At 47.5% G+C, this 23,892-nt stretch overlaps 1 protein-coding gene across 1 annotated transcript in view; it reads left to right on the top strand.

Annotated features, from left to right (window-relative positions):
* The window catches only part of LOC144763255 (uncharacterized), an 88,049-nt gene extending 75,346 nt beyond the window's left edge, over positions 1-12,703 (top strand). The window contains exon 8 of the mRNA XM_078648694.1: positions 2,808-12,703. Coding sequence (XP_078504820.1) covers positions 2,808-3,478 — 671 coding nt within the window. The 3' untranslated portion in view covers positions 3,479-12,703. The remainder of the gene's footprint in view (positions 1-2,807) is intronic.
* Positions 12,704-23,892: the final 11,189 nt, after the last annotated feature.

Genomic DNA, 23,892 nt, shown 5'->3' with positions numbered 1-23,892 from the left:
CTGGTTTATCATGACACAAAACTTAGACTTGAGAATAGATTCTCCAGACAGTGAAAGTCTATTGCCTGTATTCCTGTGGCTAGAGGGTGGAGACCCAGACACTGAAGTGAGGGGGAAGAAGAAACCTCTCCCTTCAGAAATTCCTTCAGGGCCTTGTTAACAAAGTACAATTGATTAGTACTTCCTGAGCACCGTCATTTGGTGCCTTCTAGAGTCTGCGGGGTGGAACTGCAGTTTCTTTTGTTCAACATGAGGGCGTTTCTAGGCGGGGCCTGCCCTTTTGTCTGTCTCTGATTATTACTTCAGGAACGTGATGGTAGCCAGGTGCAGAGAACTCTCACTTCATTGTGCCCATGTTAGAGCCACCCCATTCCCTCCTTCTATGAGAGACATCACTTTGCATGAAGGCAGTGTCTGGAGAGCAGCATGAAATCGCATTTGAAAGCAACCCAAGTGTGAAGGCTTAGACAGCGGATCCACTTTCCCAACTTGGAAAGTCTGTATAAAAGTGGGATCTAACTACCCCACTTTGTTTCAGGTTCTTCATGAACACGGTAGGCAGTGCTCCCCAGATTACTTAAAGGGCTGCTTTGTGATTAGCTCTTTTGTCTGCATTACAGCCAGACCTCTAGCTGTGAGGGAGCATCACCTGTAGTCCTCAGTGTCTGCTGGAGGAGCAGCAGATGTGCCTAGAACCTGAAAGATAAGAGGGAAGGAGCGCGCCGTACCTGTCAAGCCAGCATCAGTGCAATCCCTGTACTAGCGAGGCAGCAACTGCTTAAGGTGGGAGGCTGCCAGAGAAGTCTTTTGCAAGGAGATCTCCAGTATCTCTACATTCTGAAACAAGCTGCTGCCGCTGCTCCGTAAAATCCATAGCCCGTCTTTACCTGGGCTACTGGACGTTTCCATCCCACATTCACCAGGACTCCCACTGCTAAAAGCAGGCAACCATAGTGCTTAAGAACTGTGTGAGAATGAGAGACCTAAACTAAACTAAAACTTTTCACTGCTAATATTGAGCTGAAGGAAAAGAGAGCTGAACGTTTGGTTCTTATGCACCTTGGGAGTGTATATGCACCAACGCTTCAGCTCTAGCACTGGCCTGAACAATACTCTTCTATGTCTGTTGGTAGATTTTTGAGTTCTGAGCTCTAACTGTGTGAGGCCTGGGATGGCTTCTCTTGCTTGTCCTGGGAGTATGGAAAGGGTTATAATTGGCCCAGTTTCTAAGGTCCATAGTCGAAGGACCCCAGGACTACCAAACATCTTCAACCACCACATTAAAGGTCCAGAAGCCCCAGCTTGCCCTGTGAGCCCCCTAAAAAGGGTCTGGCAGTTACCCTCTGGAGAAATTACCCAAACAATTGGATTTGTTGAAGGAAACAAATAGTTCACAGATCGACCTATATAGTATTAGCAATATCTATGCGTTGTTAGTGGGACTGTCAGCTAATACAGGTACATAAATATGGATATTTTGTTTGTCATACCTTGCATTTAAGAATCATCTAAGAGAGATATACCTAATTTTTGCTGCTAGCCACATGTCAGTATAGAAGACCACAATTTAACACTTCCTTAGCAAACAATTCCTCGATAATAGAAGAGCAATGCATGTAGACTAAAAAATATGCATTGCTCCTTTTTTATATCACATAGTAAGATCCTTAAGGACTATGGTCTGATTAATTCACTCTGTGGAAATGTAATGGAAGTTTAAGATTGCCATGAGGTATTGCAAAGAAACAGCATATTCAGCATCTTGCATTTGTGTCTGTATTAGGATTGCATCTCAGACTGTTGTCAGCAGGAGCATAACATATACACAGCGAGTCATATTGTTTATATTTAGTTACCCAGAATGTCAGCTATTTAAAAATGAGATGTACTTTAAAATGCTATTACTGTATTCATATCTTCCTGACATGCTCCTTTGCACTCTTTTGTAACTATGGCCTAGATGTATCAAGCCTTTTGCGAATCGCAAACGGTCTATTTGCATGTTTTGGCATGCATCAAAAATTCGCAATTTAAGGAGTTGCAAAAATCTGTGACTCCTTATTGTGCCATAGCATTTAAGGAATCGCAATTTTGCGATTCCTTAAATGCTATGTATGTAGCATTTTTGAATTGCGAATTTTGGTTAAGAAATCGCAAATTACCACCAACTTGTAGTTGATGGTAATTTGCGAATTCTTTAAAAGATGCACAATTTGGAATTTCTTAAGGTGGCATGTGACGCACACACATGCCCATAGGGCATGTATGTGCGCCATATGCACACACATGTACATTTCAGGGGTGCAGCAGGGTGTCCTTGAGACACCCCTGCACCCTTGAAATTATTCTCAATTTGCGATTAGCAAATTGCGAATCGCAAATTGAGATTAATTTCACAATCATTCCTATGGGCCTCCTGGCCCATAGGAATGAATGGGAAATTATTCCTTAATTGCGAATTCGCAAATTGCGAATTCGCAAATTGCGAATTCGCAAATAAGGAAGATTAAGAAATCTCTAAAAAAAATAGCGATTTATTACATACATCCCATTTTGCGATTTCTAAATAGCGATTCCTTAAAACTCGCTATTTAGAAATCGCAAAGGGGTATGTTGATACATCTACCCCTATGTCATTTTAGTAAAGTACACATCTGAAAAGGTTTAATGCAAATCCATAATTTTGTAATAAGTACAATAGTACTATACATGTTAATTTTCCTGTTTTTAAACCATCTACATAGTTTTTATGTTCTGATGGAATATTTTCCATACCCTACAGACTTGATTTCTGTTTTTCTAAACAGGTGATGAAACCATGAACAGTCAATGTAAAGATAATAGTTCAATGGAATTTGCAGAACAAACTCAACCTTCCACCTGTTCTTCAGTAACAACAAACAAAGAGTTGCAGAGGTGTAATAAGCTGCCATTTTCTAGGAGACAGTTATGGCCACGACGTAACCGAGAATTGGTAGAAAAAAAGACTTCTGAGCGTGAAAGTTTTTTTCAGAATCCAGCGCCTTTCAGTTTGCATCATGGACCCACCAAACTAGGGAAGTCTTATAAATGTAATGAATATGATATCAATCAAAGGAATTTGGTGACTAATGCATGCCTTGAAAACACATTCCACAAACAGAGACAAAACTTGTCGGTGCAATATGACAAAAACACTAGCCTAAATGAAAGCTTCATTCATTTCAGAAGAACACATACCGCGGTGAGTCCACGAGAGAGACCCTTTGAGTGTGCTCACTGTGAGAAAAGCTTCAGTCTAAAAAGTGATCGTAATCGGCATCAACGAATACATACAGGGGAAAAGCCGTATACATGCATTGATTGTCAGAAACGGTTCAGTCGCAAGGATCATTTCAATAAACACAGAAGAATACATATTGGAGAGGAAGAGAAAAGGCCCAAAGACCCACATTCAAATATCAGGACACACATGGATCCACACAGTTGGAAACTTTGAAGTGAACTTCTGCAGCTGGAAAAAAAACTTGTGTTTTGCTTCTAATGTAGAAGGACATTTTAACACCCTTAATCCGGGATGAGGTTCCTGGATCAAACCACAAGATCATAAACCAACCTCGAGACCGTAACGGCCAGAGATTTTACAAAAAACAGACTACAAAAATAGTAATTGGAAGCAGTACGAGGGACTTAGGGCCCTCAGAGTATCATTTCTTCCCAAGCTGCTATAATATTGGGCACAGTATTCTAGTATTGCAATATTGCAGGTGTTGCATAGTCGGACATTGAGGCTTCTGAAGGAACAAAGTTGACAGAATGTCATCCCTAAAATAGAAATATTAAAAAAAACAATGGATTCAGAAAATCATGAAATAAGTTACAGAACTACACTATCTGAGGGACCCATTTTTGGAAGAACACAAATGCAGAGGGTAGAGGGTGAAAGGCAAGAAAGTGCATGAAAATCTTTGAGGTCTATTTTAGGTACTTTTGATGATAGGAACAGGCAACTGTTGTACAACAACTAATACATTTTACATTTTCCTCAGGATTTCTGACAATGGTATAGCTACTAATTTCAGAGACATGAGCAAACGCCATGTAGAAATAAGCAGCCAAAACATTTCAAATGTAGAGTGAGATGTCAACGAATCCATCCACTGTATTATTAACTTTTCTGTTAATGTTAGTATTTAGACCCAATGCCACACATTTTCCCCCTATACTACGAAGAAGAAATTTCTCAGCTTATGTATACTGACTAGCTGCAGAATAAATGGAAGTGGAAATTGAGGAAAACTACTGTTCAGAGGGAAAATTAGACAAAAACTGTTTTATAGAGTAGAAAGATGATCTAAGGCTCAGTTCATTCTTCTAAATGTATTGATTACAAACATAGAGATTTCCAAGTACCCTATGTTTCGGAACAACACAATACCATGCCCAAATACTTTTTTCACAGATTAACCACATTTTCCCACATCCCAGGCATGCACATGCTATGAACACCATGGAATTGGGTTTGGCCTGCTATTCACATTCACCCCCTACATCACAAAGCTAACTGGTCACAGCTGTGGCAATGCTGCTTAGCCACTGCATCCCTACCATGTCACTCTCCTCCACTCTCATGCCTATGTCCTGCTAGTGTGGCATGGGGGGGACATAGAGGCCTGGTTTCTCTTCTTGGTTTTTGGAAGGTCTGACATTAATTTCCTACAATTAATCCAAACTTTTGCAGCCAAGGTTGTAGCTCAGGATGTGATTTAATAGAGTGTTCAGAGTTTGTTAAACCCTCGGTATCCCCATGAGCTCCAGAATCTGATGAAAATGTTTTTGTGTGCAACACAGAACTCTTGATCTACACATATTCTGATCTCATGGGAAGGCTAACATCCCTCATATAGAATGATTCTGCCTCTAACAATACAACCTCTATGCGGAAGTCACTAAAAAAAAATTTGAAAGAGTGCTATTCAGAAGTTGTGACCTTCTGGGACATATTACTCCCTGACATCAGAACAACGTATAACCTACATACATATAGATAACAACCAAAATATTACATCTCATTTTGGCCTTGATGTTTCAGATTACCAGTAATGTGATAAATGGCATCCTATCAACTATCAGACTCCAGACACTCCTGTTTCATCTCTGCAGTCATCCGTCCTGATGGATACTTCTTCCCGCAGATTCCTCAAGTCATGAATATCCAGACTGGATCCTAAAAGCATTTTCCCCCAGCAATAGCTCTCCAACATCACCAACTGGTGCCACACAGCTGCAGTCATGGGTTTGCCCACTCTGAATGTGACAATATGAAGACACATAAAAAGCCAACTTATGTGTTGGTGTCTGTTACTGTTTTTTGGTGCCTTCTAGACATGGGGCCAGGCTCAAAAGATGTCTTTATGGAATCTACATGGCATCTGTATCTGGTTTGTTGGGTCTGACTGCAACCTGAGACTACTGTTCTTCAGTGCACACAGAGGCCATCAGGGAACGGGAGGTCATTAGAATTTTGACTGTGGTTCATAAAGACACCCCGAAGCGGTCCCTCTCCAAGCAAGCCCCTGCTTATGAAAGTGCTGCCTTCTGTGCCATCAGTACCTCCTACAGCCATAACCAGTACCACTCTCAGAAACAATATTGATACCGCTTCCTACTTTAAATTCAGCAGACAGTATGTGAGTGGCCAAACAGAAGGTTTGTGCATGTTTTGATGATGAGCTTCCATCTTAGAACTTCCCTAGTGCCCAGTGATTTACCCATATGGAGGAAGTATTCTGATCAGATTTTGTTGCTCTGGAAATACCTAGTACAGATTATGAGCACATAGAGGAAAACAATTCGGAGGCTGATGCCTTTAGCTGGACTTACAAAATGCAAGTTGCCTTGGCACATCTCCAGAAGGGGACTCCTTATATCCCTCCTTCTGAAGAAACGTGCTCATCTAATTCAGTGGTATGAAAGGCCGCAAATGCATTGGCTTTGACTTTGCTTAATGCCGGGACAAAGTCCAGCATGTTGACTGAAATCCTGCACCCAACATCTTCAATTTCTGAACCCTTGCTGGGATTCAGTAAGACTGTTTGGGAGCTTTTCTGGCTTCCTGGAAGAAACCTGCACCTTAGGAAGGCTTTTCATGCACTTTCTTGCCTTTCACCCTCTACCCTTTCCCTGCTCAGCCTGATGGTATTGTACATCTTCTAAGTGTCATATGCAAGATGGCATATGATAGCATTTAGTGGTTTGAGCATTTGGGGAGTCTCTCGACTTGGATGGAGATGATCCACTATGTCTTCATAGATGTCCATTGGTGGATATTTTCCCCCAAACTCATGGTATATCCCCCTTCAGCCCTCCGCTGTTGAGGGGTACTATATTTATGGATGCCTTCTCGTGGGTTGGGGCACTCATCTCACAACATGACCGCACTGGTCCTGCCTTTGTTGAACATTGGATAAATGGCTGCACATAAATGTGCTGTAGATGTGAACAGGTTGCTGTGTTCTTACAGCTTTTATCTCAAGAAGCACCACCTACACCATCTTGGACAACATACCCACCATCTACTTTGTTTGGAGGCCTTCCATCTATGCCTGTGGAGGTAGTTCATGCAGTGGGACATCTTCCAAGTGGAAGCCCCCTTTCAGCCACCCTCAATGTGAGGGCAGATGCACAGATGTCTCTTTAGAGGGACACAAGTGGAAAATCCATTTCAATGTGACAGATGTTATTTTCTTCAGATTGGGATGCCAATGTGTGCATTTCATTACCACAGCCTGGAACAGAAAGTGCCTTCCATTTTGTGTCATATACTTACCTCCAAATGGTTCAATTGATCACAGGATCTGCTTTACGTATTCCTACTGATAGCACTTCTGTGGCAAGTCCTACAGAAGGCACAGGAATATAGAGTTCAACTGCCCCTGATCGCTGGGAGAATTTAGTATATTGATCTGTTTTCCACTCAGCCTTCACCCCTCCTTCCCCTGTACAGCAAAGAGTTGAACTGATTTTGCAGCAGGATGGTTGGTCCTACACCCCAATCATCTGACAATTCAGCTGCATGTGTGGACATTGAGCAGTCCAACTAGCAACCTTATGTTTGCCAATAGAAATGGCCTACATTATTGTGGCAGCCAGGAAACCTGCTACACAATCTGTTTGTGCATGCCAATGGGCAAACTGTGTTGCCTAGTTCAAGCTGGAAGATTTTAATTCCTTCCAATATTGCCTCTCAAATGTTCTGTATTTTGCACCTCCCTGGCCCAGTAAAGCTTAACAGTCCCCACTGTTAAAGGATATTTGTCTGTCTTGACCACCTACAAATGCCTGATCACCTTCTCTGTATAAGTCACTCCAAGTGGCATTTTTTCTTAAGCATTAACTGTATATTTTCTCCCACACCATTTGTTGTCCCACAGTTGGAGTACATTTGGTGTTAAACCTTTCTCTTGGGTTTGCCATTCCATTGAATGAACTTTTCCCCAATAATTTTTCCCACATTAAAACTGTATTTCTTGTGCTGATGACTTTGCCCAACAAGTTACTCCCCTTTACGTCAAGCCACCTTTCACTTCTTTCTACCCAGATAAACGGGTTCTTTTCACATATCTTTCCTTCTTACTGAAGGTTGTACCTGCCCTCTACATTGTCCAGTCCTCACTTGTATGTCCTTCTTTCTTCCTTCTCGTCCCTCAATGGAAGAGGAGAGACTGATGGACTGAACCTCCAGGCATACAGTATTGTACTGCAGCTACTGATATTTGCAAGGCAGCGACTTGGTCTTTTGTGGAAAAAATACGGTATCACAGCTCAGGCATGCAGTAATATATACTTTGCGAGCGCTGTGTTGCATGACTTCTTTGGTTAATTGGCACTACTCCGTTCCACTTCCTGGAGGTTACTGCTTTGGCACTCATTCGTAAGGGGATGATTCTCAAGTAAGAAGTATCCATTAGAAGGAAATGTTATTTACTTTCTGTACCGATATTTCCAGTGGATACTTTTCCTGCACATTCCTCAACATCTTCCTTCCTCTGATGAATTAGTGGTTTAAATAAATACATTTCCTCCCCTGCTGGAGATGTATCACATCAAATAGCTGTAGCCTTCAGACTGTTGATGGGTATAAGTTCTGCCATTTCTCTCCTCCTCGCCTCCCTTTCGTCCCACACCGGAATGACCCCTGGGTGAGCACCCTGGTATTCTGATGCAGAAAGTCAACCTTTTGTTGTCCATGGGTGCCATCGAGAGAGTACAGGACTGAGAGAAGGGGGTATTATTCTATTCATTTTACTTTCTCATGCTATTTTAGTCATTCACCTGTTGAATGCTTTTCTCAGGAAGGACAGGTTCACAATGTTTGCTCTGGCTCAGTGCCTGTCAGCAGTGGGTGCAAGAGGCTGGATTGTTTTGAAGGACGTGTATAATCCATACATCTGCCCTGCAGTCCCACATGTGTTCCCTGCAGTTCAAGGTAGGGCAGGACCACTTGATTTTCTGTGCTCCTCTTCGTCTTTACCTCTGCCCCTTGGGTGTTCACAAAAATGGTCTCTACCCATCTTCTGAGGTCTAAAGTAAGCGTTGTTTCATGCCTTGCCCACTGATTGTTGAAGGCGGGCTTATCGCAATCAGTCATAAATCACCTTTGGATGATGGATGTTGGACAAACTTCCGACATTGTTGTGGTTTACAGTCAATGAGCCAAAGTCCCACCTGATCCCCATGAAGAGAACCAGAGAACCCCATTCATTGGGGGCAACTCTTGGAAAACGTGGCATTCAAAGCATTTCCTCTACAGCAGAAAGTCTGGCATATTTAAGATATAATCCTGATGGTTTGGGATCAGTCTTGAGTGTTCATGAGGAAGGCTTTGAGGCTTCTTTGCCTTTTGCCTTTTTTGTCTTTCTTATTCTGAACAGAAGTTGGCACTTGCCGTCACTGTAGTGGAATCTTAGATCTCGGTGAGCCCAACTTCACGGCTGCCTCTCCAACTCTATTCAGATCCTAAAGGAAATGGCGTAGGACCCAAAGTGGTAGCTGCCAACCTGACCTGCGGCAGGCCACTCTCTCCTCTCCACACCAGATTTCACAGGTGTGACAGACGCATCACGCTTTGGTTGGGGAGGCCATCAGGGTGGTGGTGGTGATCGGAGGCCTCTGATCTCTGCCGAAGAGCCAGCTCCATATTTGTCTTCTGGAGCTTTCAATGATCCATCTGCCCCTTCCAGGCATCCATCAAAGGGACCCGGGTACAAGTCCTCAGGGACAACACAGCTGCCTTGTGGTAATGAAAAAAGCAATGTAGAGTTGGGTCATGGGTCCTGGGTCGTGGATCCTGTCAGGAGGAGCAATGCCTCGGGACATGGGTACTTTTACATCAACCATCACACAAATGGGTAGCTCTTTGTGGGTTTCTCCAGGGTAAAGAAAGGGAAGGCAGTGCAAAAGAGGACCCTTTCAAGGTGGATAGTCCTCTGTATTGAAAAATGCTACATACTGGCCAAGAAACAATATATGGCATTACAGCACATGCCCTTACTATGCATGCCTTTTCCACACAGCCTTTACCACGCCAATGCCTTTACCTTGGTTGCCTTTTCCACGCATGGTAAGTATATGTAAGTTTAGTAAAATACTCCTTTATATATATATATATATATGTGTGTGATCAAGGCAGGAAATGCCGAAACGTGTTACAGCGTATCAGAATTAAACTGAGACAACATTATTAACGCTACCCCCATGTCGGTGTCCGTCTCGTTATTGGGATTCAGAATTGGTGTTCATAAATATATATATATATATATATATATATATATTCGGCAGAAGATCGTCGTGCAGCAGTCAAGCAGCATCAAAGGACGAGGCAAACCCAGATAATAGTGCTCAGTGATTTATTTCGCTCTTCACCACACCGCCACTACGCGTTTCAGTCAAACAAGACCTTGATCACATGACGATATATATAAAATTTATGCCTAAACTTCCTTTACTACTACCCATCGCTAAACCCTAAAATTACCCATCCCTTCCTTTACCTCTACCCAGCCCTAAACACTAAATTAACTTTACCTCCCTATACTACAACCCAGCCCTAAATTTACCCTTATGTCTCCTTACCACTGCCCACCCCTAAAACCAAAAATTACTCTTACCTCCCTTTACTACTACCCGCACCTAACTCCTTTAAAAAAAAAAAACATAATAATGCTGTTGTTTAAAAAAAAAGTACCTGCGAGGTAAAGGCAAAGGCACAAATACCTGTGTGATACTTACCTGCGTAGTAAAGGCTGGGTGGTGAAGGCACCGCATGGTATATACTTTGTTGTAAAGGCTCTTACCTGCCAAGAAGCAACCCCCTGTGGGCCCACGGGCCCATTCCGACACAGCCAAACCGGTTACAACGCCTTTGGTGCGAGGGGCATATGTTCTAGACATCTGCTAGGTTGCCACGTGGGCATCAGTTTGTGCAATCACAAAACACTACAGCCGTGACAGCCAGGACTAGCAGGAAGGTCATTTCACCTGCTCAATTCTTTAGGAATTTATGGTCTGAGTCTGCTCTCCAGACCCTTTACCTTTGGGAAGTACTGTTATTGTAATCCGTTCTAAAGAGGAGCAATTCACGGTTAGTAGTATCCATCAGAAGAACTAGTTACTTACCTTTGGTAGCACTCTTTTTGGTGGCTACTCTAGCAAACCACAAATTCCTTACTCCCCGCCCACCACCCCATACTGTGCAGTGGCTTTTTAGAACATAAAGTGGTCCCAAGTTAGGTATCAGTACATTATCTCAGGCAATTTATTCTACTCTCTCTGGGTGTGGAAAGAGAACGACACAAGGTACTGGGGTGGTGTTTGTTGCTGCACACTATCACTTCTGGGCCAGTATGGAGTCACTGAGGAGCCATATGATTCCTGCTATCTGCACATAGGATGATTGCTGGAAGAATTCTCTACTTCCAGTCTGGTGCCTGTGGAGATTCCAAGGGTGAGGAATCTGCAGTTAAATATGGTATCCGCCAGAAAGAGTACTAATGAAGGTAACTGAGTTGTTTGATTTAGTTTTTTGTTCTTAAGGTAATAGACTCTCTTTATCCTTTTACCATTCTGCTCTTCTTTCTGAGTCCTCCACCCGCACAATAGGGCCTTGTTGCTTCCATTTCCTTTCCCCCCCTTTTTTTCCCCCCAATACACTTGCAATTCCACCCTCCCCTCTCCCTACTCCTGTCTTCTACTGTTTGTTTTGTTTTCTTCTCTCTCTGTTTTCGTTTTTCCAACCTCCTCACCAGCTTGCTAGATTTCACTTTTCTGTTCCTCCTTCCCTTCATCCTTACTAATTTCTCATTTGGCTGCTATCTCCAGCTTTCTACCTTGTTTTTCCTACCTGTGTGAGCAGAAGTAGATATGCTTTTAAGTCTTTTTAAATTAAATTAAAAGCACACTTTACAAACAATTCCTTGTAGCTTTGGAATTATATGAACAGATTTCTTTCTTTCCCCTGCCAAATCCTATTTCTCATCCCAGACAAACCAACGGGTATTTTTTCCATGAAATCTTCCTACATATTCCTCTCTCTAGTTTCACTTTTTGTCAATTCTGATTTTGGTCACATTTGACCTATCTGAAGTGTATTTGTCACACTTGAAAATCATTCCAATAACTTACTTTCTACAGAGTGCTCTACAGAAAAAATGACGGACAACCTTGCTTACATTTCTCCATCTATGTGAGATAAAATAAGAAAGGCGTAATTTCAGGAAATGTAGATCACATGAAGGCCAAAAGGGAAATGGAAGGCTGAAAATTAAATTAATTTTAAGGTAATCACAGAGATTTTATAAAAGTACACCCAAATGCTTAAAGGGTTACTAAGCTGTAGGCAGAATGTGGCAAGGTTTATATTGGCTACTCTCATTTTTCTTGTATTTTACAGACGTTGAGTCATTTCTGACAGGTGTATTTTGTAATGAAGAACTAAAGGGCAAGTGAGGTTCTGCTCCTTGATGGAAACCAAAATATCTTAATTGAAAAGATTAAAAAGTATTCTCTCATAGTTTGTTTTAGTTGATACTCTTAATTAAATCAGTTATTTGATATACAATAGTATCTGCTTTCAGTAACCTGGAATACAATATCATTACATTTTCAGAATTAGTCCAGTAAAATTAGGTTGGAAAAGCATTAAGCATCGTAGTGAGATTTGTACTAAACCACAGTACATTTAATGTGTTGCTCTCTATGTGATTCTGTCATCAATTGTGTATGTAAATTTGGTTGTGGATGTCCATGAGCAGAAAAAATTGAGATAATTGACTAGATTATGTTTTATGAATCTAAGAATAGGTGTGGAAAACTGTAATATAATTGTATTTTTTACTTTATTTAACTTTAAAGGAATATGTGTACTTTTTATTATGATTATTATTTTGTATGTTTACACAGTGATTATACAGTTAGTTAGAACCTACACATTTACCAGCAATTGGGATGTGAATCAGATTAAATTATAACATTGTAAAGCTAAGAGAAATAATCACGGTATCTCTGGAAATTTGAATGTATATGTTAAAGCATGCATAAAAAAAATCAGGGAAACACATATTCTTACCATGGAATTTTGTAAACAATCGCATATCTAAACTTCCAGTTGAATGTGTGCATTACTGCGGAATTGTGCACAGAAAATACATAATATCGAAAAAACGGACTCCTTGATTGTGACTTTGAAAATTGTAACATATGTTATTCCCTAATATGATTTGGAAAACAGAAAATGCAGAACTACAAGAAGAAGCTCTCCCACTGAGTTTTACATCCCTCCAAGGTGATGCAGAATATTTTCAAATTATGTGAGATGCGATCACATAGAAATTGTAATTACAATGCTGAACCAGAAGCAATTTTGACAGGAAATGGCTTACCATTCAAAATGTAAAAGCTCACCGAAGTTCGCAGCTATAAATATGTAATCATATTGAAAAAGCATTGGCAAAGCCAATAGATCTCGTTTTGAATGGAGGTAGCTGACCTTTAAGATTTGCCTTTGCTTATTGCCAATGCTGAAAAGCTTTGGAAAAAATAAAAAAAGCTAGCATTAACGTAGGTAAAATTGTTGTCTTTTGTTCTATGGGCTATTGGCTTTGCTAGTGCTTTATGTGGTGGAAGTGAGCACAGACAAAATAATTTGAAAACGGGTGCTACCGCAAATAAGCATTGGCAAATTCCAAAAGATCTGGGTTCTTTTAAATGAATGGTCTTTAATGTTTTCTACTTCCATTTTTCACCTATTAAAGATCTACATAAGACAAATACATGTGTAAAATAGAGAGAGACATTCTAGAAATATGAGTAATAGTGACATACCTGAGAGACGTGCACAATGGGAAAAGTTGTTACAGAAAAATCTGCACTAATGGCAGGAATGGAATAGTTTTTTAAAGTAATGACAAAAGAACAAAGAGGAGTGGAATGCTGAAAGGCTGAACAGAAACACGAACAAGTAAGAGGAAATACAGAACTGTGTCCAGAAGTGACAAGATTCACAGAAATGTCTGTAAGTGACAAAGATACATAAGTACGTTAACAAAATTGACGTAAAAACCCATAAATACGCCAGCACGGGTGACCTCTTTTAGCATTACCCAGCCATGGTGATTAAATCAGTAGTAAGGAAAAGTCTCCTTTAAAGTTTAGAATGACTTATTTCATATGGTACAGCTCAACATTTTTTAGAATTTCAAATTAGTTGCCTATCCACAGTTATACTTATTTTACAAGATGCTAATTTGCCAACAATTGTTTGGCTACTTTATACATTTTTTATGTGTTGCTTCCTCAGGGCACATAAACGTCTCAATGAAGTTAGTTTTTTGTTAGTAACAACATGCCATTTGATCCGTGATGCAAGTGTCATAAATGCTCATATTTGGAGTCGACTGACAATTTGAAATCTGCTGCAGGTTTCAAATTGCAGTCATGTCTACTAAACCATTGTTCTGGTGCTACTAAGGCACTGGCCCCTCAAAGTGCACTTCATAATTGCAAACATTGTTGACTAGCTTGCATCTCCCGTCCAATTGTCAAACCACTAGGTAGAAAACACTAATGATGTTGAGAAGTTGTTGTGCCTTAAGAAGGCGTAAAGTTTCAATTTCTGCAGTTCCCAAACGTGTTGGTAAGGTAGAACAGTAGCAAAGGGGTCGTGGCTAAGCAAGCCACGATGGCGGCTGTGTTCTGCTGAGGCTCCGCGATCGGGCTGGCATCCTGCCCTGTCCCAATGATCGCCGGGAGCCCCAACCTCTGCAAACCGGCGCACGGAGAGCCCCCACATCCAGGGTCAGAGCTGATTTGCATAAAGCCATTATCTGACCCAGGGTGGTGTGGAGTGCAAAAAAACGATGGATTTGGGCCCAGATCTTTTGACTGGGGGAGTGTGTGACATTGATCCACATTCAGTCCATCACTTGTTGTTTTTTGCAATTGCCGCCCTAAGTGCGCTGGGGATGCCCAGACGTGGATCCCAGGCACTCCACACCACTTGGAGTCAAGCTAGCCGGGCTGAAGAGAGGTGTTACCTCGAAACCGGTCCGGTCCTCGGATGCTTGATTCCGGTCTGGGAAAGATATGGCTGTTGTAGTTCGGACTGGACTGTTCCCATGGGGCAACAGGGTCAGAGCTGATTTGCATAAAGCCATTATCTGACCCAGGGTGGTGTGGAGTGCAAAAAAACGATGGATTTGGGCCCAGATCTTTTGACTGGGGGAGTGTGTGACATTGATCCACATTCAGTCCATCACTTGTTGTTTTTTGCAATTGCCGCCCTAAGTGCGCTGGGGATGCCCAGACGTGGGTCCCAGGCACTCCACACCACTTGGAGTCAAGCTAGCCGGGCTGAAGAGAGGTATTACCTCGAAACCGGTCCGGTCCTCGGATGCTTGATTCCGGTCTGGGAAAGATATGGCTGTTGTAGTTCGGACTGGACTGTTCCCATGGGGCAACAGGGTCAGAGCTGATTTGCATAAAGCCATTATCTGACCCAGGGTGGTGTGGAGTGCAAAAAAACGATGGATTTGGGCCCAGATCTTTTGACTGGGGGAGTGTGTGACATTGATCCACATTCAGTCCATCACTTGTTGTTTTTTGCAATTGCCGCCCTAAGTGCGCTGGGGATGCCCAGACGTGGGTCCCAGGCACTCCACACCACTTGGAGTCAAGCTAGCCGGGATGAAGAGAGGTGTTACCTCGAAACCGGTCCGGTCCTCGGATGCTTGATTCCGGTCTGGGAAAGATATGGCTGTTGTAGTTCGGACTGGACTGTTCCCATGGGGCAACAGGGTCAGAGCTGATTTGCATAAAGCCATTATCTGACCCAGGGTGGTGTGGAGTGCAAAAAAACGATGGATTTGGGCCCAGATCTTTTGACTGGGGGAGTGTGTGACATTGATCCACATTCAGTCCATCACTTGTTGTTTTTTGCAATTGCCGCCCTAAGTGCGCTGGGGATGCCCAGACGTGGGTCCCAGGCACTCCACACCACTTGGAGTCAAGCTAGCCGGGCTGAAGAGAGGTGTTACCTCGAAACCGGTCCGGTCCTCGGATGCTTGATTCCGGTCTGGGAAAGATATGGCTGTTGTAGTTCGGACTGGACTGTTCCCATGGGGCAACAGGGTCAGAGCTGATTTGCATAAAGCCATTATCTGACCCAGGGTGGTGTGGAGTGCAAAAAAACGATGGATTTGGGCCCAGATCTTTTGACTGGGGGAGTGTGTGACATTGATCCACATTCAGTCCATCACTTGTTGTTTTTTGCAATTGCCGCCCTAAGTGCGCTGGGGATGCCCAGACGTGGGTCCCAGGCACTCCACACCACTTGGAGTCAAGCTAGCCGGGCTGAAGAGAGGTGTTACCTTGAAACCGGTCCGGTCCTCGGATGCTTGATTCCGGTCTGGGAAAGATATGGCTGTTGTAGTTCGGACTGGACTGTTCCCATGGGGCAACAGGGTCAGAGCTGATTTGCATAAAGCCATTATCTGACCCAGGGTGGTGTGGAGTGCAAAAAAACGATGGATTTGGGCCCAGATCTTTTGACTGGGGGAGTGTGTGACATTGATCCACATTCAGTCCATCACTTGTTGTTTTTTGCAATTGCCGCCCTAAGTGCGCTGGGGATGCCCAGACGTGGGTCCCAGGCACTCCACACCACTTGGAGTCAAGCTAGCCGGGCTGAAGAGAGGTGTTACCTCGAAACCGGTCCGGTCCTCGGATGCTTGATTCCGGTCTGGGAAAGATATGGCTGTTGTAGTTCGGACTGGACTGTTCCCATGGGGCAACAGGGTCAGAGCTGATTTGCATAAAGCCATTATCTGACCCAGGGTGGTGTGGAGTGCAAAAAAACGATGGATTTGGGCCCAGATCTTTTGACTGGGGGAGTGTGTGACATTGATCCACATTCAGTCCATCACTTGTTGTTTTTTGCAATTGCCGCCCTAAGTGCGCTGGGGATGCCCAGACGTGGGTCCCAGGCACTCCACACCACTTGGAGTCAAGCTAGCCGGGCTGAAGAGAGGTGTTACCTCGAAACCGGTCCGGTCCTCGGATGCTTGATTCCGGTCTGGGAAAGATATGGCTGTTGTAGTTCGGACTGGACTGTTCCCATGGGGCAACAGGGTCAGAGCTGATTTGCATAAAGCCATTATCTGACCCAGGGTGGTGTGGAGTGCAAAAAAACGATGGATTTGGGCCCAGATCTTTTGACTGGGGGAGTGTGTGACATTGATCCACATTCAGTCCATCACTTGTTGTTTTTTGCAATTGCCGCCCTAAGTGCGCTGGGGATGCCCAGACGTGGGTCCCAGGCACTCCACACCACTTGGAGTCAAGCTAGCCGGGCTGAAGAGAGGTGTTACCTCGAAACCGGTCCGGTCCTCGGATGCTTGATTCCGGTCTGGGAAAGATATGGCTGTTGTAGTTCGGACTGGACTGTTCCCATGGGGCAACAGGGTCAGAGCTGATTTGCATAAAGCCATTATCTGACCCAGGGTGGTGTGGAGTGCAAAAAAACGATGGATTTGGGCCCAGATCTTTTGACTGGGGGAGTGTGTGACATTGATCCACATTCAGTCCATCACTTGTTGTTTTTTGCAATTGCCGCCCTAAGTGCGCTGGGGATGCCCAGACGTGGGTCCCAGGCACTCCACACCACTTGGAGTCAAGCTAGCCGGGCTGAAGAGAGGTGTTACCTCGAAACCGGTCCGGTCCTCGGATGCTTGATTCCGGTCTGGGAAAGATATGGCTGTTGTAGTTCGGACTGGACTGTTCCCATGGGGCAACAGGGTCAGAGCTGATTTGCATAAAGCCATTATCTGACCCAGGGTGGTGTGGAGTGCAAAAAAACGATGGATTTGGGCCCAGATCTTTTGACTGGGGGAGTGTGTGACATTGATCCACATTCAGTCCATCACTTGTTGTTTTTTGCAATTCCCACATCCAGCGGCACCCTCCTGAGGTGACACGGACTGCGCTGCCACGCGGAATCCCCAAAGACGCCTCTCGCCGGAGCCGCGCGCCAAGCTGTAAAATGGCGGTCGCGGCTCGGCTTCGATGACACCAGCGCCACTGTGAGCCTGATCCCCCTGATACGGAGACCTGGAAGGCCCGACCTACCGGCCGTTGAGAAGGCCCGGGTCGGGAGACGGGACCAACCTGATGCACACCGGAGCTCCTCGAGCGTGCCCTGGGTGACGACGGACGCGCCGGGACCCTGAATTGCCTGCACCTGGTCCTGAAGGGGGATTTGACCCGGCCCCCACGTCGACCCCGTCTGCCTCCGTGACTCGACTGTGCCGGTTCCGCGGCGTCGGACCCGGCGAACCACCGCGACATCCACAGGGCGGTGAGTGCCAGCCCCCCCCTCACCCGAGGCATTGATTCCGGTGCCCCAGCAGCCCCCTGCAGCTCCCGAGACCCGTCGGGGGTGCCTGCCCTTTCCTCCCCCGGACGGAGGGACCGAAGCATCCCTGGGCCTGGAGGCGGCCCTCGGGTCACAGTGCCTGACCCTAAGATGGCGCCCGAGAGGACATCGGCGCCAGCCACGATGTGTGCAGCCAAATCCCCGCTGTAGGCGCGACGGCTCCCCCAGCTCAGCAGTGGCCACCCGCCACGCCGTAGACAACCCTCCTGTACACGGGGACCCCTGGAGCCTTGCTTCTTCACCCCAGGCCCGACTTTGACTTGTTGCACCGGACAGAGAGACGGGGCTCCCCCGCCCCCCGCACTGCGTTGCCGTGGTCGATGAGGGGGGGGGGCTCCTTAATTTGGAAGGGGCCTGCTGGAAGACTACGCCCCTCGCTGCTGGACCCACGGACGGACAAGCGCTTGTCCCTCACCACCCCCCTCCAGCACCAGTAGCTGCGGACTGCCTGCCCACTCCAACCCTGGGCCCTCCTGGTCCTCATTCCCCCCTGGGCATCTGATCCACTAGCTCTGCGGACCTGTTAGACCTCGTCTAGACACCAGCTGTCTTCTATATTGACACGTGTCTGCTACTCGACGCCACACTGTGGTGGGTACAGTCTGCCCCAACGAACTGACATCCGACGGTCCGCTATTCCCCTAATTCACGGAACTACAAAATCCATATCACCGGCCCCATGGGGAAACCAAGAGGCCAGCAGGCAACCGCCGTCCCCGAAACGGCCCCAGAGAACATGCGGCAAACGCGGGCCTGGACGCAAGTCAACCCCCCACACACGTACCCCACACTGTTGGCGAAGCTGGACCAGGTGTTGGCAGCTATTGAACTGTCCCGACTCTCGATGGAGGAGCGACTGGGAGTTCTAACGACAGACATCAGCCTGATCCGCGACGACCATCGTAAACTGGCGGATAGAGTGAAAGAGGGGGAGCAGACCGTGGCCGCACTACAACCCAAGGTGAAAACTCAGGCTGCAGACATGCAGGACGTCTTGCGCCGTGTGGCGGCCCTTGAGGAGCAAGCGGTTGATTTGGAGGGGCGCTCGAGAAGGTGCAACATTCGCGTCCTTGGACTGCCGGAAGGTATTGAGAACTCGGACCCCCTGACCTACATGGAGTCGTGGACCAGCTCTTTCACCCCCGAATCGGAACGCTCGGCTTTCTTCTCTATCGAGAGAGCCCACAGGGTCCCCGCCCGGAAACCAAAGCCGGGTTTCCCTCCTCGTCCTATGCTGGCCAAGTTCCTGCACTTCCGAGACCGTGACGCTGTGCTTCGAGCGGCCCGGGCAGCGGGCCCCCTGCAGGTAGAAGACCAACAAGTCATGGTGTTCCCAGACTATGCCCGTGAAGTCCAACAACAGAGGTCCACATTTCTGGATGTCAAAAGACGCCTCCACGCGAACGATCTCCAATACTCCCTACTGTTCCCGGCTCGCCTCAAGGTACTACACAAAGGAAAGGCCATATTCTTCACCAACGCGGATGAGGCACAAGATTGGGCTGAGTTCCATTGCCCGCTGATCCCAAAAGCCAGACCCCAACGGGAACACACCAACAACTCGCACCGATCCCGGAGACGAGGCACGAAACGCACCCAGACAGGCTCGTCCAAAAGCCCAGCCTCCTCCCCTGCGGGCTCACCTGACCTCACGCAAATCATGCGAGAGCGTCGAGACGCGTTGGATGCTTTGAAAGCGGTGACAGATCTACGCCTCTCCCCATTGGCACCGGACCTTGAACGCCAACCACATCTGTTCACTCCAGAGAAGGACCGAGACAGCGATGGCACGATGTCGGGGTTTGGCCCGATTTCTTCCCCTCTCCTTGTCACACACATGGTGGACGCTACCCTGGCTGGACAACCTGGCGCCCCCTCTTGAAGGATGGGCTGACTTCTATTGTATCCTCTTTTCTTGATCGCTCTGTGTGCTATTTGCGGACCAATACTGCATAAATGATTAACCATGTGCGCTCGCGCGCGATACCCACATCTCCTACAAAAGCCCGATCCGCGCACAAGCCCAGCGGAAACACATGCTGCCACCCCCGCAGAATCCTGTTATATTTCTCCCCTAGTGGGACATTGGTTTGGATGTGCCGCCCCCCCGGTGACATATCCCTTGTATTGGGACTGTTTCCCACCCACAGTTCTACCTGTTTTTACCCCCGACAGTTCCCCCACCAAACCTCTGGAAGCATGGCGCGCAGGAGCACACACGAGACACATGACCACACTCTCGGGGTATGCTCCAGGGGGGCTCCGCTCGCAAGCACAATCCCTTAGCAATGACAGCCCCGCGCTCGGACGTTAATGTTCTCACACTCAATGTACGGGGTCTCCACACGCCCAATAAACGGTACTCTGTCTACTCCTACATAAAGCGAATGTCAGCTAATATTGCTCTCTTACAAGAGACGCACATCAATGCTACTGAACTAGGCAGGCTACAGGCCAAATGGCGAGGGACCTTCTGTGCCACGACATACTCAGCATACGCGCGCGGCGCCTTAATATGGGTTAGACCGGGAACCCCTTTCCGGACACTTCGACGGGTGGTGGACAAGGAAGGCAGATATGCACTACTGGAGGGGCTCTTGGACGGACAGGGGATCCTCCTGGGAAGTATTTACGCCCCTAACACTGAACAAGATGCATTTTGGGACCACCTCACAGGAGTATTGGCCCAGTTCACTACAGTCCCGTGGGTCTTGGGAGGCGATTACAACTGCACGCTGGACCCTTCTTTGGACCGTTCCCATCCCCCTCCTGCGCGCTCCCCAATCCCCAGGCAGGCGGAGTTATTCAGAGCATGGACCACACACTGGGCGCTTACCGACGCTTGGCGGCACTTATATCCCCATGCCCGCATTTACTCATTCCACTCGATACCCCATAACCTCCGGGTTCGCCTGGACAGATTCTTATGCTCTGCACCGATCCTCTCCAAACTACTCTCCTCAGACTACCTGGGTCGGATCATCTCGGACCACGATGCCCACATACTGCGCCTGACCTGGCGGCCCCCGCACCCACCAGTCCCCACTTGGCGACTCCCTGCGGACTGTTTGACAGATCCGGTGTTCAGGGACTCACACAAAAACAGCATACAGGAATACTTCTCACACAACACGAACACGGCGACATCGGCATTAGTAGAATGGGATGCGTTCAAGGTCGTGGCCCGAGGGGAATGCATTAAACAGATCGCAGGGGTTCGTCGCACATTGGAACGGACACTTTCAACCACAGAACAGCGTCTAGCTACACTCACTAAACAAACCGATAACTCGGAGGAGCCCGCCGTGCTCACAGCTGAGGCGAAATCGACTTATCAGGCAGCCTGTGCTGATCTCCGGAAATATAACTTCAGGGCCTACGCCGCCAGAGTCCACAAAGACAGGGACAAAACTGGGACGTTGCTAGCCTGGATGGCGAAGCAAGACACCGAGATCAAACCGATCACGGACATCATCAACCTAGAGGGTGTGCTTGTGCGTTCTCAAACAGAGATCCTCCTGGCGTTCCAACGCTATTATGCACAAGTGTACAGGGCTCCGACACAGCTTTCCCCGTCGTCTGTGGACCACTTCCTCGATCCACTGTCGCTGCCCGCGATATCGGACGCAGACAAGCGTGCGCTCGACGCTAAAATAGCACCCTCAGATATCACCCACGCCTTGCGGGCCCTGTCCCGCAATAAAGCCCCAGGCCTAGACGGCTTCCCACTCGAATACTACTTGACATTCTCCCCCTTGGTGGTCCCCCGCCTGTCTCAGGTGTATGCAACAGCCCTTGACTTAGGGGTGCTTCCCTGTTCCATGCGAGAGTCAGTGGTCGTTACTTTCCCCAAGCCCCATAGGGACCCCCGCTCCATGGGTTCGTATTGCCCCATTACACTCCTGTCAGTGGACTGTAAGGTCCTCGGGAAGATATTGGCCGACAGATACGCACAAGTCGTATGTCCACTGATCCACCCCGACCAATGCGGCTTCGTTCCTGGGAGAAGCACCTCACAGAACATCCACCGGGTCTTCCATGTCCAGGACCAGGTGCGGGATAGATTCCCTCGCGCCGCCTGCCTCATTATGGACATAGAGAAGGCATTCGACACCCTCATCTGGCCGTACCTTTTTTCGGTCCTACGCCGTCTCAACGTTGGCCCGACACTCACAGCATGCATGCGCCTCCTATATACCGATCTGAAGACGCGTGTCAGGATTGGGAAACACATTTCCCCTGCATTTGAAGTCCGACGGGGCACCAGGCAGGGGTGCCCCCTATCACCTCTCCTTTTCGCCCTAGCGGTCGAACCGCTGGCGATTAGACTGCGTCGGGAGGGAATACACTGGGGCATCCCGCTTGCAGACGTCACACACTGCGTCTCGATGTACGCAGATGACCTCCTCATCTATGTCCAGGACATCGACATGGATCTGGATGGAGTGGCGCTCGCTGAATTTGCAGAAGCATCGGGCCTTCGGGGGAATTGGGACAAATCTACGATCTACCCCTTCCACCCGGAATTGCCACCCCGGGACGTTGCACTCGGGACCCATAGCCTCGCATGGTCCGCGGAGGCCCCCCGGTACCTCGGTGTCCGTCTGTATCACTCTCCGGCCGACATCTTCGATGGGAATCATCGTAGAACACTAGCCAGCCTCCGACCGACTGTCGCCTTCTGGACTAAGCTCCCGCTCGCCCCGATAGGGCGGATAGCCCTGGCTAAAATGATAATGCTACCCCGGCTCCTCTATCATTTTACCAACCTACCAGTAGTGCCACCTGGGTCCTTCTTCCGGGACCTCAACTCACTCTTGGGCACCCTCATTTGGGGCTCGGGTCGACACAGAGTGGCCTTGAAAACCCTCCAACTCCCCACAACACAAGGTGGGCTGGGAGCTCCCTCCTTTGAGTCCTATTTCCTGGCGGCACAGCTCCAATGGCTGTCGTACTGGACGGCGGACCGATATACCCAGGAGACTGGCACCCAAACCGGTAGAATTACGACCCCGGAGCTGCTCCGTCTCCTCCTCCCGGGCACCCAGCCTCGCCGTACATATCCCCTCCAAGTCACGATGGCGCGTCGGTGTATGATGCGGATCCACCGGATTTCCCCCGGGAGGACTCCATACTCTCCGGCACTACCGCTAGTTGGCTGCCCCAGACGGTAACTCTACTTCTCGGCGCCTATGCTAGCGGAATGGACGCACTGCGACGTCACGGACATGGAGTCACTTTTTGAGGAGGGTCAACTGAAGTCGTTCGACCGCCTGGTCGCTGAGTTCGAACACCCCCCAAGTCAATTCCTCAGATACCGACAGCTGCTCGAGGGGTTCCGCCCTTACCATAACCTTCAGGCTGGCGAACCAGACACACATCCAGTTATTCACGCTATCCTACGTATGGGCGTGGGACGCCACTTGGTCACCTGGCTCTACAAATCGATCAGAGCACTCTCGTACACCCCCCTGTTGGCCCTACGCGCCACGTGGGAGGAGGACATCGGACGCGCGTTACACGACTCGGAATGGACCAAGGCCCTCGAGGCCCCGAAACGAGTCTCCAGAAACGCCCCCTTAAAAAACATCCAATATTACATACTACACAGGGCTTACCTCACACCAGCGCGACTGCAACGGTTTTTCCCCACCTCACAATTCATGTGCCCCAGATGTCATTCCCCCGATGCAGACTTCCGCCACATGTTTTGGGACTGCCCAGGCCTCCAACCCCTGTGGCGGACGGTACACGACACGCTGACAGACCTCACAGGCCTCACGACTCTAACCTATTGGGAATCCAGCGCACTAGGCATTTTTCACATATCTAAACGGGCCCCTGCACACAAACGCTTTGTGTCCTTGGCGCTGCTCCTGGCGAACAGATGTATAGCTATGCACTGGCGAGCTCCGGAGGGTCCCCCC

Source organism: Lissotriton helveticus, chromosome 6, assembly GCF_964261635.1.
Source record: "Lissotriton helveticus chromosome 6, aLisHel1.1, whole genome shotgun sequence".
NCBI lineage: Eukaryota > Metazoa > Chordata > Amphibia > Caudata > Salamandridae > Lissotriton > Lissotriton helveticus.
The sequence above is the reverse complement of the archived record's forward strand: the minus strand, read 5'-3'. Positions and strand labels throughout refer to the sequence as shown.